Raw genomic sequence first — 16,431 nt, 5'->3', positions numbered from 1 at the left:
TTGAATCATGGAGCTTTACATCAAAAACTAGGGATGTACTGTATGGTGACTAACATAACATAATAAAAAATTTTAAAAAATAAATAAAAATAAAGTAATGGTCATTAAGAGACTCACTGAACTTGAGAAAAGAGTGGAGGACCTCAATAAGACCCTTGACAATGAGATAGAAAACATAAAGAAGAGCCCATCCGAGATGGAGTACTCAGTAACTGAAATTAAAAGTACCCTACGTGGAATAAACAGTGAACTGGAGGAAGTGGAAAAACGGGTCAGCAACCTGGGAGGCGAAGGGATGGAGACAAGGAAGCCGACCACGAGAGAGAGGGAGAGGGAGAATAAGAAAGAATGAAAATACACTAAGGGAACTCAGCATCACCATCAAGAGTAGTAAGATACGCATTACAGAGAGAAAGAAAACGGGGCAGAAAATATATTTGCAGAAATAACAGCTGAAAGCTTCCCGAATCTGAGGAAGGAAACAGAAATCCAGATGCAGGTGACACAGAAAGTCCCCCACAAAATAAACCAAGGAGATTTGCACCAACATCCTCAGTAATTAACATGGCAAAAAGTACCGATAAAGGAGAATTTTAAAACCAACAAGAGAGGAGCACCCGGGTGGCTCAGTCAGTTAAGCATCCGACTCTTGATGGTGGCTCAGGTCATGATCGCAGAGTTGTGGGACTGGTCCCCACATCGGGCTCTGTGCTGGGCATGGAGCCTGCTTAAGATTCTCTCTTGGGGCACCTGGGTGGCACAGCGGTTAAGCATCTGCCCTCGGCTCAGGGCGTGATCCCGGCGTTATGGGATCGAGCCCCACATCAGGCTCCTCCGTTGTGAGCCTGCTTCTTCCTGTCCCACTCCCGCTTGTGTTCCCTCTCTCGCTGGTTGTCTCTATCTCTGTCGAATAAATAAATAAAATCTTAAAAAAAAAAAAAAGATTTTCTCTCTTCCTCCTTCTGCCTCCCTCACCGCACTCTCTCTCTAAAAAACAAAACAAAAAAGCAAGAGAGGAAACAGTTACATCCAAGGGAACCCCCATGAGGCTGTGAGGGGATTTTTTTCAGCAGATACTTAGCAACAGGATACATTCAAGGTGCTGAAGGGAAAAACACGCAGGTGAGAAGACTCTATCCGGCAAGGCTGTCAATTCAGAATAGAAGGAGAAAGAAACAGTTTCCCAAACAAAAGTTAAGGAATTCATGACCACTAAACCAGCCCTAAAAGAACTATTACAGGGGTATCCGTGACTGGAAAAGAAAGACCATGAGCAGGAGTGAGAAAGGTGGCAGCACAAAAGCAGTAATATTAAGTATTATCTACAAAAATCAGTCGAGGGAGACACAAAATAAAAGGATGTAAAGTGTGACACCATATACCTAAAACATGATGGGGAGAGGAGTAAAAATTCAGTGCTTTTAGGATGGGTTCAAACTTAAGCGACCGTAAACTTAACATAGACAGCTACATGCGTAAGATGTGATATGCCAACCTAATGGTAACCACAAATCAAAAATTCGTAATAGATACTCAAAAAACAAAGAGAAAGGAATCCACGTAGATCATTAAAGATGGCCAGCAAACCGTGAGAAAAGAGAGCAAGAGAAGGATCAGAGAAGAATTATAAAAACAACCATAAAACAAGTAACAAAATGGCAGTGAGTACATACTCATCAATAACACAAATGGACTAAAAGCTCCAATCAGAAGACACGGGTGACAGAGTGGATAAAAAAATCAAGACCCAGCTATATGCTGTCCTACCAGAGACTCATTTCAGACCCAATGCCACATGCAGACTGAAAGTGCAGGGATGGAAGAGCATTTCCTATGCAGATGGAAGTGGAAAGAAAGCTGAGGTAGCAATACTTGCCTTAGACAAAACAGATTTAAGACAAAGACAAGGAACAGAGAAGGATCCTACATAACCATAAAGAGGGCAACACAGGACCCACGCAGCTCAGTGGGTTGAGCGTCTGCCTTCAGCTCAGGTCATGATCCCAGGCTCCTGGGATCCAGACCCACATCGGGCTCCCTGCTCAGTGCGGAGTCGCTTCTGCCGCCCCCCACCCCCCGCTTGTGTGCGCTCGCACTCTCCCCCTTTCTCTATAAATAAAGTATTAAAAAAAAAAAAAAGGAGGGCAATCCAACAAGAAGACATAACAATTGTAAATATTTGTGCATCCAAAGGAGGAGCAACCAAATACATAAAGCAGCTAATAATAAATGTAAAGGAAGTAATCAATAGTAATACGCTAATAGTAGGGAACTTTAACACCCTACTAACATCAATGGATAGATTACCCAAACAGAAAATCAACAAGGAATCAGTGGCTTTGAATGACACACTGCACCAGATATATCCAACAGATATATTCAGAACGTTCCATCCTAAAACAGCAGAATGTACATTCTTGCCAAGTGCACACAGAACTTTCTCCACAGTAGATCACATATTAGCCCACAAAACAAGTCTCAAGAAATTCAAGAGGCTCACAATCACACTACACATCTTTTCTGACCACAGCGCTATAAAACCAGAAGTCAACCAAAAAGAAAAATCTGGAAAGAACACAAACACAGGGAGATTAACAACATGTTACTAACGATGAATGGGTCAACTAAGAAATCAAAAAGTACAGGGAAACAAATGAGAACGAAAACACAATGGTCCAAAATCTTTGGGACGCAGCAAAATTTGTTCTAAGAGAGAAGTTTATGGCAATACACGTCTACCACAAGAAGCAAGAAAAATCTCAAACAACCTAACTTAACACCTAAAAAGAAGAAAAAGAAGAAAACAAAACCCCATACGAGTAGAAGGAAGGAAATCTTAAATATTATAGCAGAAATAAATGATACGGAGACTAACAAAAAACCAAAAACCACAATAGAACAGATCAATGAAACCAGGAGCTGGTTCTTTGAAAAGATCAACAAAATGAATAAATTTTTAGCCAGGCTTATGGGGGAAAAAAAAAGAGGACTGAAATCAACAAATTCAGAAATGAAAGAGAAGCAAAACCACAGAAATACAAAGGATTGTAAGAGAATATTATGAAAAATTATATACCAACAAACTAGCATAGAGCAGAAATGGATAAATTCCTACAAACACATAACCTCCCTAAACCGAATCAGGAATAGAAAATTTGAAGAGACCGATTACCCTCCGTGAAACTGAATCACTAATCAAAAAACTCCCAACAAACAAAAGTCCAGGACCAGATGGCTTCACAGATGAAGAAGCTAATACCTACTCTTCTCAAACTATTCTAAAAAATAAAAGAGGAAGGAATCTTCCAAATTCATTCTATGAGGCCAGCATTACCCTGATACCAAAACCAGATAAAGACACCACAATAAAAGAGAACTGCAAGACAACATCTCTGATGAACACAGATGTAAAAATCCTCAAGAAAACAGCAAACTGAATCAACAATACATCAAAAAAAATCATTCACCATGATCAAGTGGGATTTACTCCTGGGAAACAAGGGTGATTCAATATTCACAAATCAATATAATACACGCACCAATAGGAGAAGGATAAAAACCATATGATCATTTCAACAGATGCAGAAAAAGCATTTGACAAAGTACAACATCCACTCATGATAAAAACCCTCAACAAAGTAGGTTAGAGGGGACTTACCTCAACATAATAAAGGCCATTTATGAAAAATCCACAACTAACTTCACACTCAATGGTGAAAAACTATGAGCTTTACCCTAACATCAGGAACGAGAAAAGGATGCCACCGCTTTTATTCAACACAGTACCCGAAGTCCAAGCCACGGCAGTCAGAAAACAGCAAGAAACAAGTCTTCCAAATTGGTAAGAAAGAAGTCAAACGTTCACTATTTGCAGATGATATGATACTGTATATAGAAAACCCTAGACTCCACCAAAAACTACTAAAACTGATAAATGAATCAGTAAAGTTGGAGAATACGAAATCAACACACAGAAATCCATTGCATTTCTATGCACTAATAATGAAATAGCATAAAAAGAAATTAAGACAAGAGATCCATTTACAATGGCACCAAAAATAATAAAATACCTAGGAATAAACTTAACCAAGAAGGTAAAAGATGTGTGTACTGTGAAAACTATAAAACACTGACAAAAGAAACTGAAGAGAACACAAACAAATGGAAAGATATTCCATGCTGGGGCGCCTGGGTCAGTCAGTGAAGGCTCTGCCTAAGGCTCAGGTCACGATGCCAGTGTCCTGGGAGGGAACCCCCATCGGGCTCCCTGCTCAGCGGGGAGTCAGCTGCTCCCCCTGCTTGTGCGCTCTCGCTCTCAAATAAATAAATAGAATCTTAAAAAAGAAAAAAAAAGATATTCCATGCTCATGGATGGGGAGAACAAATACTGTTAAAACATCCATATTACCCAAAGCAGTCTACAGATTTAATGCAATCCCTCTCAAAATATCAACAGCATTTTTCACAAAACGAGAATAATTCTAAAATTTTTATAGAACCAGAGAAGACCCTAAATATTCAAAGCAATCTTGAAAAAGAAACACAAAACTGAAGGTATCACAATCCCAGACTTCAAGTACAAAGCTACAGTAATCAAAAGAGTACGGTACTGGGGCGCCTGAGTGGCACAGTCAGGCGTCCAACTCCTGTTTTCAGCTCAGGTCATAATCTCAGGGTCACGTGAGTGCAGAGCCTGCTTCAGATTCTCTTTCCCTCTCCCTCTCTCTAAAATAAGTAAATAAATAAATCTTGGGGAAAAAAAAAACCAGTATGGTACTAACACAAAAAGCAAACACACAGATCAATGGAGCAGGACAGAAAGACCAGAAATAAATCCACAATCATATGGCTAATTAATCTTCAAAAATGGAGACAAGAATAGACAATGGGGAAAGGTGGTCTCTTTGACAAATGGTCCTTGATTAACTGGACAGCTACGTGCAAAATAATGAAACAACTAGCTTCTTACATCATACACAAAAATAAATTTGAAATGGATTAAAGACCTACATGTGAGACCTGAAGCCATAAAAATCCTAGAAGGGAGCACAGGCAGTAATGTCTCTGACATCCGCCACAGCAACATTTCTCTAGATACGTGTCCTGAAGCAAAGGAAATAAAAGCAAAAATAAACTGTTGGGACACTACAATAAAAAGTTTGTGCACAGTGAAGGAAACCACCAACAAAACTAAAAGACAGCCTAGGGAATGGGAGCAGACATCTGCCAATGACACCTCCGATGAGGGGTTAGTATCCAAAACACATAAAGAACTTACACAACTTAACACCAAAAAAACAAATATTCCAACTAAAAATGGACAGAAGACATAAACAGACATTTCTCTAAAAAAGACATGCAGACGGCCAACCGACACATGAGAATACAGTCAGCCTCACTCACCAGGGACACGCAGATCAAAACCACAACGAGATCCCACCTCACACTTGTCAGAATGGCTCAAATCAAGAGCACAAGAAACAAGTGTGGGCGACGATGTGGAGAAAGGGGGATCAGGCGCTGCTGGGGGGACCACAAACGGGTGCAGCCACGGGGATGGAAGCTTCTCAGAGAGTTAAAATCAGAGCTGCCCTGTGATCCAGGAACCACACTACTGGGTATTTACGGAAAGAATACAGAAACACGAATTCAAAAAGACATACGCACCCCTGTGTTTACTGCAGCATTATTTACGACAGCCACATTACGGAAACGGTCCGAGTGTCCACAGACAGATGAATAAAGAAGTGGTACGTATCCATATATACAATGGAATATTACTTAACCATAAAAAGACAAAAAGGAAATCTTGCCACTTGCAACAAAAGGATGCATCTAGAGAGTGTTATGATAAATGAAAGAAGTCAGAGAAAGACGGATAACATGATTTCACTCAAGTGAAATTGAAGAAACAAAGAAAAAACAAAAACAAAAAAAACGCACTCTTAATTATACAAAACAAACTGATGGTTAGCAAAGGAGAGGTGGGTAGGGGACTGGGTGAAACGGGTGAAGGGGTTTAAGAGCACTTACTGTGACGAGCACTGAGTAATGTACAGAATTGCTGAATTCCTGTGCTTTCCACCTGAAACTAACGTAACACTGTACGTTAAGTATACTGGAATTTAGGGGAAGAAATTATGCTAAATCCACCTTCCCCCTGATCTTTACATGGAACAAGAAGGCCTGGGGACAGCACATCTGTTTACAACATGGTTCACTGACTATTTTAAGCCCACTGTTGAGACCTATGGCTCAGAAAAAATGATTCCGTTCCAAATAGAACTGCTCACTGACAGTGCAACTGGTCACTCAAGAGCTCTGATAAGATCAATTAACAAGCTTAATATTGTTTTTGTGCTTGTAACACAACATCTACTCTGCAGCCCACGGATCAAGGGGTTGTCTAGTTATCTTGACTTTGGAGTCTTATTACTGTAGACCTCCATTTCACGAGGCTATGGCATAGGCTAGGAAATGCAGGTCTTCAATAATAAGACTATCTATGGCAGACAGTGATTGCTCTGATGGGTCTGGGCAGAGTGAACTGCAAACATCCTGGAAAGGATTCACTATCCGGAAGAGGTCAAAATATTAACATTCATAGGAGTTTGGAAGAAGCTGATTCCAGCCCTCATGGATGGCTTTGACGCGTTCAAGACTTCACTGGAGGAAGTCGCTGCAGATGTGGGGGAAACAGCAAGAGAACCAGGCTCAGAAGTATGGCCTGAAGATGGAACAGAACTGCCACAATTTCGTGATAAAACCTAACGGGTGAGGAGTTGCTTCTTACGGATGAGCAAAGAAAGTGGATTCTTGAGATGGAATCTACTGGTGAAGATGCCATCAAGACTAATGAAATGACATTGCTGCAACATGGATGGCACTGGAGGAGATAACGCTAAGTGAAATAAGTCAAGCAGAGAAAGACAAATATCATATGATTTCTCTCACCTATGGAACATAAGAACTAGGATGATTGGCAGGGGGAAAAAGGGATAAAGAAGGGGGGGTAATCAGAAGAGGGAATGAAACATGAGAGACTATGGACTCTGGGAAACAAACTCAGGGCTTCAGAGGGGAGGGGGGTGGGGGAATGGGATAGACCGGTGATGGGTAGTAAGGAGGGCACGTATTGCATGGTGCACTGGGTGTTATACGCAACTAGAGAATCATCGAACTTTACATCGGAATCCGGGGATGTACTGTATGATGACTAACATAATAAAAAATCATAAAAAAAAAAAGACTATTGAAATGACAACAAAGGATTTAGAATATCACATGAACACAGTTGTAAAGCAGAGGCAGGGTTTGAGAGGATGGACTCCAGTTTTTGGGTTTTTCTTTTTTTTTTTTTAAGATTTTATTTATATCTTTGAGAGAGAGACAGAGAGAGCATGAGCGGGGGGAGGAGGAGGCAGGGAGGAATCCAACACAGGGCTCAATGCCAGGACCCTGAGATCATGACCCGAGCCAAAGGCAGGCACTTAACCAACAGAACTGAGCACCTAGGCAGCCCTGGACTCTAGTTTGAAAACCGTTCCTGAAAGAAGAGTGAATCCATGCAGCAAACTTCAGGGCTGCCTTATTTTCAGAAATGGCCACAGCTGCCACCACTCTCATGGGTCAGCAGCCTTAAACATCAGACAAGACCCTCCACCAGCAAAAAGATGATGGCTCCTAAAAGCTCAGACGATGGTTAGCATTTTTTAGAAATATTTTTTATTTAAGATATGTACATTGTTTTTTTGGACGTAACGCTGTTGCACTTGATAGACTACAGTACAATGTAAACATGACTTTTATATGCACTGGGAACCAAAAATTAATTTGACCTGCTTTACTGCAATATTCACTTTCTTGCAGTGGTCTGGAACCACACCCACAGTATCTCCAAGGTACATATGTACTGAGGGAGAAAAAATTCGCCAAGCAGCAATTCTATATCCAGCAAAACTATCTTTCCCAAAACTAAATGCAAAATAAAGACGTTCCTAGACAAAGCATGAGAGAATTCGATGCTCAGCAGAACTCCTGTACGATACGAGAGGAAGGCTTTCAGAAAAAATGCTGAAGGACGTGCCACTGGACGGTAACAGACTCCAGACGGATAAATACAGAACTCTCACAGCTGTGAATATAAAGCTGCTAAACAAATTTTTTTCTCATTCCTTGTCTTAGTTTCTTCAAGACACGACTACATAGAGCAATCCTTACAACACCGTATTGTACAGGCGTGAAACAGACGATGACAGCGCAGAGAGAAAGAGGGACAGAAGAGTTATACTGTAGTCAAGTTTCTCCAATGTGGAAACTCAGACACATACTGTAATTCCTGGAGCAACCACTTACTTTCCTATTTATAAGAAAATTATTTTTTTTTAAAGGAAAGAAAAAAATAACTGAAGGAATCAAAATGGTACTCTGAAAATATTTACATGGGGTGCCTGGGCTCAGCCGGTTAAGACTCAGACTCTTGATTTCAGCTCAGGTCATGAGCTCAGGGTTGAGGGATCCAGCCCCAGGCGTGAAGCTTACTTAAGATTCCCTCTCTCTCCCCCCATCCCTCCCCGCCTCTAAAAATAAATAAATAAATAAATAAATAAATAAATAAAATTTTTTACTTAGCATAAAAGATGACAGTTAAAAAGAAACAAAGAAGACATGAAAGAATTTAAAAAACCACCAAAACAGCAGATGTAAATTCAACCACAGTAACAATTACATTAAATGTGAATGAAAGGAACACCCCACTCAAGAGGCAGAGACCGTCAGACTGGATAAGAGAGAAAAATGTGACTACATGCTGTTTAAAGGAAACACACCATAGATTTCAAGGCACTGTGTGCTACATAACCAGGGCTACTCCTCTCTGTGCTCCTGTAAGAACACGTATTGCCTCCTCATGACCCTGGCAGCCGGGTGGGGAGATGTGATTTGGGGTCCAGGAGAGACTCAAGCCCAAAGTCCTCTGAGTTATGTTCTAGCCAGAAAGCTCTGCAGAGGCGTATTCGGCACTGGCTCAGCTAAAAATAAAGAACAACCCCAAATGCCTCTTTCCTGGTTTGTACTTTTATCGGGATTTGGGCATTCCTGGGATTCTGGCCAAAATATCATTTCAATATTAGATAATCCCAGCCTCACAATTCAACCTGCAACTACTCAGAAATGTGACCTGAACCAGAAAATATAAAATCTGCCTCTTAAAAATACTGGTACATGAACGGTACACAAAAGTACTACTCACAACAGCCAAGGTGGAGACAACCTACACGTCTGTCAGGGGAGGAATGGGTAAACAACTAAGTCCAAGGAATAGGATTCAGCTACGAAAACTAGCCAGATGCTGATGCAGGGACGGACGAACGTCCAACACGCTCTGCCAAGTGAAAACAGACTGGCACAAAAGGTCACCAATTGCACCGTTCTATTTACATAACACGTCAGGACAGGTAAATCAATAGAGAAAATGCACACGGGGTTGCGAGGGGCTGGAGAAATGGGGAGCTTACTGGGCAGCTTACTGGGCAGGGGTCTCTTTCCAGCAGGATGAAGAGGTGCGGAACCAGAACAACGAGACTACACAACACTGTGGATGAACTCCACACCATGAACTGCACACCTTAAAACAGGCAGGAAACCTCAGAAACGCCTGACGAGTGAAGGAAGCCTTGCACGAAGGAGCGTACGCTGTAGGATCCCATTTCTACCAAGCTCTAGAACAGGAGAAAGGAAATCTGTGGCAAAGACTACACACGGGGCTGCCTGGGGGCACAGCATGGACCTGCTGGGCGCAGCCGAGGGAGTTTCCAAGGGTGCGGACGGCCGCTGGGTTACTCTGCGGAGGGCAGACCTAAGATCTGTGCATTTGCTACATGCAGGCTTCACCTGCAAAGACAAGGAGAACCACGGACGCTAGCCAATGACACACCCGCTGCAACACTGAGAGGTGCTATCGACCAAGGTCGGCAACTCTGAAATGCAGCAAAAAAAATAAAATATTGATGGGTGGAAAGGTCAAGTTAGACAGCTTTTCCTTAAAGGGCCAGACAGTAAATATTTTAGGCTCATGAGCACATCACTGTTACAACACTTAACTGCCATTTCTTAAACTCATCATATTTAAGTAACTTGTAAAAATTAGTATTTTAACTATTCCTAAGCACACAATTCGGGGGCATCAATTACATTCACAATGTTGTGCGACCAACACCCCCACCTATTCCCCGAAGTTTTTCGTGCCCCAAACTGAGAGTCTGTCCCCACAAAACAGTAACTCCCCATACCTTCAACCCCTGGTACCCTCTAGCTCTTTCCATGACTGTCTATTCCTGCTCTCTCTGGTAGCATGGGCCCGTCTGCACTGGCTGATCTCAGGAGAACGTTTCCACGTTTATCCGAGTGCGGGCAGGTGGCAGGAAGGCTGAGTAGCGGCCCACGGTGCAGCCGACCACTCTGCCTGCCCATTTGTGCTGACGTATACTTGGGGGTGTTTCCACTTTGAGCGATCCGCAGTAACGGTGCTATGAGCCCTGGCCTGCAAGTGTGGGGGTGCACATGGAGGATAAACTGCCGGGCACACGCCGACCCTGTACTTAGCGTCCTCGGGAGCTGCCAGACCGCCTCCCATAGTCGGCTCCCCCTCTCCCAGGTCCCAGTGCTCTCCACTTTCTCCACATCCTTGCCGACACCCGCTGTTCTCCGTTTCTGACGACAGCTACCACAGCAGGCACGAAGAACCATCTCACTGCGGTGCTGGCGTGCACTCGTCTAGGGACTAATCACGCTGAGCATCTTTCCATGTGCTATTGGCCACGTGTGTACCTTCTGTGGAGCCACGTCAAGTCCTTCGCCTATTTTCTAGTGGGTGTTTACTGTCGAGTTGTAGGAGTTCGTAAATCTTTGGACATCAAATCCTTATCCGATATATGATTCGCATTTTCTCGCTTTAAGTAAATTATCTTTTCATTTTCTTGATAATGTCCTCTGGTACACAAAAGATCTCGATTTTGATGAAATCCTATCTATCTATTTTTGCTTTCGTGGCCTGTGCTTTTGGTGCCCTAGGTAAAAATTCACTGCCTAATCATAGGTCATGAAATTTGCCTTTATTTTTTTTATTTTTGAGAAAGAGAGAGAGAAAGAAAGAGAATCTCAAGCAGACTCCCCACTGAGCGTGAAGCCCAACCTGAGATCATGACCTGAGCGGAACAAGAGTCAGAACATTTAACCAACTGAGCCATCCACGCGGCCCACCTTTGTTTTCTTCTAACGGTTTTATGGACTTAGTTCTTTTTTTTTTCTTTTTTTAAAGATTTTATTTATTTATTTGACAGAGATAGAGACAGCCAGTGAGAGAGGGAACACAAGCAGGGGGAGTGGGAGAAGAAGAAGCAGGCTCATAGCAGAGGAGCCTGATGTGGGGCTCGATCCCATAACGCCGGGATCACGCCCTGAGCCGAAGGCAGACGCTTAACCGCTGTGCCACCCAGGCGCCCCTATGGACTTAGTTCTTATATTCAGGTCATTGCCCCATTTTAACTACTGCATACAGCGTGAGGCAGGAGCCCAGCTTTCTCTGGCATGTGGAAACCCAGCTGTCCCAGCACCATTTTTCAAAACTGTTCCTTGTTCTTTTAATGAATGTATTTTGGTCAAAAATTCACTGGCCACAGATACATGGGTTTATTTCTGGACTCCCAATCTAGTCCATTAGTATCTTTCTCCTTGTGCCAGTACCATGCTGTTCTGATGACATAGACACACTTTTGATTAAAGATAAGGTAGCCACAGAGCAGCCTATCTGAAAAAGACTCTCAGCCATTTCTCTGAGATCAAAAGCCTCCCTTACCTGAGAACACCACAGGTCTGGAGGACGGCTTTGCGCTCTGGGAATGCTGCTTCTTTTCCAGGGCTGCCAGCATTCCGCCCAAATCCAACTGTACCGGAATCTGGCTCTTCTTTCCACTATTTTTAAAATTATTCTAAAGAATTAAAAAATCAGAAGTTTTCTTAGGATAGCGTGTATTTTACAAACTGTGCTTTGCATTTTATGAAAAAGATAAAACGAAACCTATTTATACCGACCATAAAAAATCTTTAAAAAGTTAACTAAAGGGAAACCCAGATAATCACACATTATTGTTCAATGTGACTGCCGTGGCTGTTTACTTCCTCCCCTCTCCCAGCCCTGGGCTCCTGTCTGTCTGCATCTGCACTGCGAAGAGTGCGTGCCTACAGGTGAGAAACAGGCCTTGTGTGGAGTCTTTGGCAACACGGATGGAAGGGGAACAAACTGTACCATGGGAATTCAAGTGAATGTGCACAACGTGCAGAGTTTTACTTCTCACAAATGTGAAAATGATGCCCCCACCTGAGAAGGCAAAATGACAGTCAAGATGCTGGAGACCAGTGAAGAAATGGGGCCAAGTGTGCAAGTTCTCCACCCGGGTGACGAATCACAAGTTCATCCCCGAATGCGCAGTGGGGCCGGGGCTCAAGGAGAGTCCTCTCTTCACCTTCTACTGACCGCTTAGAGGTGAATTTTGGGGGGTCTCCTGATCTTGTTTTGTCAGACACTGCTGCCTCACAAAGGACTTCCCGTTTCCCAAATAAACAGTCAACGTTTTCGCTTTCCGTCAAAGATCCCCAGGCCACTGTGCTCCCCGCGTCCTGACGCAGGAGTGGCAGCCACCACCACCAGTCTTCTTACAAAGGTGACAAAACGCGTGCGCTTAGAGCAATTGTATTTCAACACCCTGCATGTCATTCTCCAATGAAGGAAGAAATCAAAACCAACCCACCTTTCTTGATACGTAAAGAAGTCTGGAAAATAGTTTTTCTCAAGAGTTTAGTTGAGCGAGAAAAGTTAAGTAAAGCAATGACAGGGTCCATCTAAAAATTACCTGTGGCTGCTGTTTGGATTGAAATTTCGGAGATGCTACTCTGTCTCTTCTTTCAGACGCAACTGCCAGATTGGGGAACTCGTCGGCATCCTAAGTAAACCACACACCCTTTAGCTCTTCGCGGATCATGAGAATCAAGCGTGCCCACGTGCAAGCTCTTTCTTGCCCGTGTTCTCAGTCTGTAACAAGCTCCCAGAGTTCGCGAGGGGATCTAAAACAGCCCCCAAACTGTTTTACTCTTAGAAACAGATTTAAAAATCAGTTCTAATCCCGCTGCCCTGGAGGGCAAGTGGGCGGGAGCCCCGAGGACATGGGTGCCCCAGACCCCCAGCACAGGAGTATTCAAGCACCCAGCCTTCAACTGTGTTTCCGTTAGAGTAACTTTAGTCTAGACTCAGGAGATGTAAGTACTCTGGCCCGTGTGCTGCTCCCAGGTTACAAAATAGAAATAAAATAGAAAATAGGGCAATGGGCCTTTAATGACCATGTTGAAGCCATTTAAAAACATCTTACGGGCTTTTGTTAGCATTTTAGTTGACTCACAGAAGTTATGTGGGATATGGGAGCAGAACTCTATGAATTATTTGTTGGCCCAAACCATAATGCTCTGCCAGGGTCACAGGTCTTCACACACACAACCCTAGTGTCCTCAAGGGAATATTCTAAGAGCTTTGGGAGCCCCCAGGTTTGGGGGAAAGTCTCAGGTTTGGCCCTAAGCTGGATGGCAGGCAGCAGTGCTGAGCACCCAGAGTCAGGCTGCTGGGTCTGGTACGGAGTCTAAACCCAGGATGACGCCTTGCAGGACAGGGCCTGTCTCGCAGTACCACAGGAAAACAGTTCAGAGTGACTTTGCAAGTCTGTGGAATTCCCTAGGCCAGGGCCCAGGACGGAGCTATGGGATTCTAATCTCTCTCGAGTGCAGCATGTTATATTCCTATTTCTGGATAGAAAAGGAGACCCTGCAAAAGCCAGCATGCCAAAGCAAGGAAACACAGGGAAACAAGATCCTGAGGACTAAGTGTGAGCACTCTGGTATGCGCACCACTAGACCGCCACACGAGCACTGCTCTTGACGACTCAGCGCTCCCCCGCTGGCCGAGCGCCCCCCACGACTCAGCCACAGTGCTGGGCCACCAAAGGGAAGAAAATGGGGGACGGCTATTCTCTCTAGCACTGGGCAAAGATTAGCAAAGGAAATGCTGCAGACTTTCACTTAGGAAGCCCGTAGGAATCTGTATTTCTATTAGGACAGACCCATTCATTAATATCTTAAAAAGTGAGTAATAAATATAAATGTACTTCAATCCTTGGTGGCTCTTGAACGGTCAAGACTTCATATTTTGATTTAGACTTTTCTTTCTTTTTCTTATGCTTTCTCGAGGCTTCATTCTGTTCAGGATCAACACCTTGTGATGCTTTGGACTAGACAGAAAAAACACAGCAAAAATCACCGGTTTTTAAGACATTCAACAGAATGTTTACTTCCGTGAATCAGAACAAACTTGAGATACTGAGTCGTTTAACCACATGGCAACTCTGCTCAGACTCTGGCTCCTCGTCTCCACTTTCCCAAGAGCCAGCATTCGGCAGGGTACTTCTCACGGGAAAGAAATCCGTCGAAAAAGCTCTGGTATCCAATTATTTTAAAACTGGCTGATTTGCACATACCTACTCCTGAGCCAGAGGGGGTTATTGTGACGTCTCTGATACCAGCTTGAAGTCTTTTCATAAATGCAGGTGTGCTGGGCGCCTGAGGGGCTCAATCGGTGAAGCGTCTGCCTTCAATTCAGGTAATGATCCTGGGGTCCTGGGATCGAGTCCCACATCGGGCTCCCTGCTCAGCAGAGAGCCTGCTTCTCCCTCCCGCTCTGCTGCTCCCCTGCTTATGTGTGCATGTGAGCTCTTTCCAATAAATGAAATCTTTAAAAATAAATAAAATAAATCTGGGAGTGCCATTTCTGGCACCATGTCCCAGTGGTCCTTAAACCTCATCGCACATCTGAATCCCCAGGGGAGCCTTCAAATCAGACCAACGTCTGGGCCCATCCCACGCCTGCTGAATGTGACTCCCCTGCTCCCCCCTCCCTCTCAGTCAGGTCAAGTGCACCTTGGCCTCGGGGTCTCTGCAGGTGCCCCCACACTCAGATCTAGGCCAGGACTGCGCCCTCATTCCAGCTCAAGAACCGTCCCATCTCCGTGCAGCCTGTCCCTCTCCATCCCCTCCGAAGCACTGATCACTACCCGTCCGCACACGCTGTTCTATCGGATGGAGGCGCTAAGAGAGCAGGGCCTTCCCGTGTTGGGGAGCTGCTCTACCCCAGCGGGACTAGCCCTCCCGTGACTACTGGAAGGAATGGTGACCTCCTGACCTAGAGGAGCCGTCTGTGACATCCTGTGAAGTGAAAAAGGCAACGCTAAAGGACGAGGTGTGTACAACAGTCTCATTTTTATCTAAAAAGAAAAAAAAAACTTAAAAAACAAATCTCTATTTGTTGACATCCCGAGGAGCCTGAGGTGGAATACGTATCGGTGCTAACACAGGCTTCTGAGGGCTGGGCCACAAAGGGAAGATGACGTCACTAGTAAGCAGGTCTTTGTGGCATTACATTTGCTATTTTGGTAATAAGAACTCACAACACAGAGTTTCAGAGGGAAATACCATTGTGATCCTACCACCCCTGTTACATAGGAGACCATGCCCCCTGGGTTGTAAGACTACAGGCGATCTAAATTTTGTCTTTACCTTAAAACTCTTCTAAAATAAACTTTTCTTACACTTATAGTTAAAAAACAATTTTAGGGGGTGCCTGAGTAGCGCAATTGTTAAGCATCTACCTTCGGCTCAGGGCATGATCCCGTTCAGGGATCGAGCCCCACATCGGGCTTCTCCTCTAGGAGCCTACTTCTTCCTCTCCCACTCCCCCTGTCTGTGTTCCCTCTCTCACTGGCTGTCTCTCTCTCTGTCAAATAAATAAATAAAATCTTTAAAAAAAAAATACACAATGAAAATCAAGAATTAAATCGAGACCAATAAAAAAGGCTCCTGGAGAAATAAATCTAACCAATAAAAAGGACAGCTTAAAATTATTTGAACTGAAAGGGAGAAACAGATTCTGAGATGCTATCTTACGAGCTGCAGTTAACCAAGAATCAGTAACATGCACCAGATGACCACAAAAGGTGGAATTCAGTGGTCTTGCTGTCTTTACCCTACAGGTAAAGGCAATTTAAATTCAACAGATGAAAGACGAGGGGGGAGAGGCAGGACTTTACACACCCGAGCACAAACTTCTGCCAGCATCTCTTCTTTAAAGACTTCAAGATGGTTCACAGACATCGTACGACCACGGGTGAAAAGTCTACACCGTCCCTTACTCTAAAAGCCGCCACCTGTGTTCCTTGACTGAGGTTCTGTTTTTCTCAGGGTACAAGTACCACCAACTCAGATCAGCGACTAGAGCACAGAATGAAACCCTGTCGGGATCCGAGAGGACGACCCGGCAGCACAGAAGGTCCGCACAAT

The 16,431-nt window shown here is 43.9% G+C and overlaps 1 protein-coding gene across 5 annotated transcripts in view; it reads right to left on the bottom strand.

Annotated features, from left to right (window-relative positions):
- SECISBP2 (SECIS binding protein 2) overlaps nt 1-16,431 on the bottom strand; it is a 44,071-nt gene that overhangs the window by 15,126 nt on the left and 12,514 nt on the right. For 4 of the 5 annotated variants that reach the window (XR_004621682.1, XR_004621681.1, XM_034646936.1 and 1 more), the window contains exons 8-10: nt 14,208-14,330; nt 12,909-12,998; nt 11,855-11,987 (exon numbers count right to left, since the gene is read on the bottom strand). Coding sequence is in view for 3 of the 5 variants with exons in the window: in XM_034646936.1 (XP_034502827.1) it covers nt 11,855-11,987; nt 12,909-12,998; nt 14,208-14,330 (346 nt within the window). In the remaining 2 variants the exon portion in view is untranslated. The remainder of the gene's footprint in view (nt 1-11,854; nt 11,988-12,908; nt 12,999-14,207; nt 14,331-16,431) is intronic. The other variant, XM_034646937.1, reaches the window with a different exon arrangement.

This window comes from Ailuropoda melanoleuca, chromosome 17, assembly GCF_002007445.2.
Source record: "Ailuropoda melanoleuca isolate Jingjing chromosome 17, ASM200744v2, whole genome shotgun sequence".
Classification (NCBI taxonomy): domain Eukaryota; kingdom Metazoa; phylum Chordata; class Mammalia; order Carnivora; family Ursidae; genus Ailuropoda; species Ailuropoda melanoleuca.
This window is presented reverse-complemented; position numbering and strand designations above follow the sequence as displayed.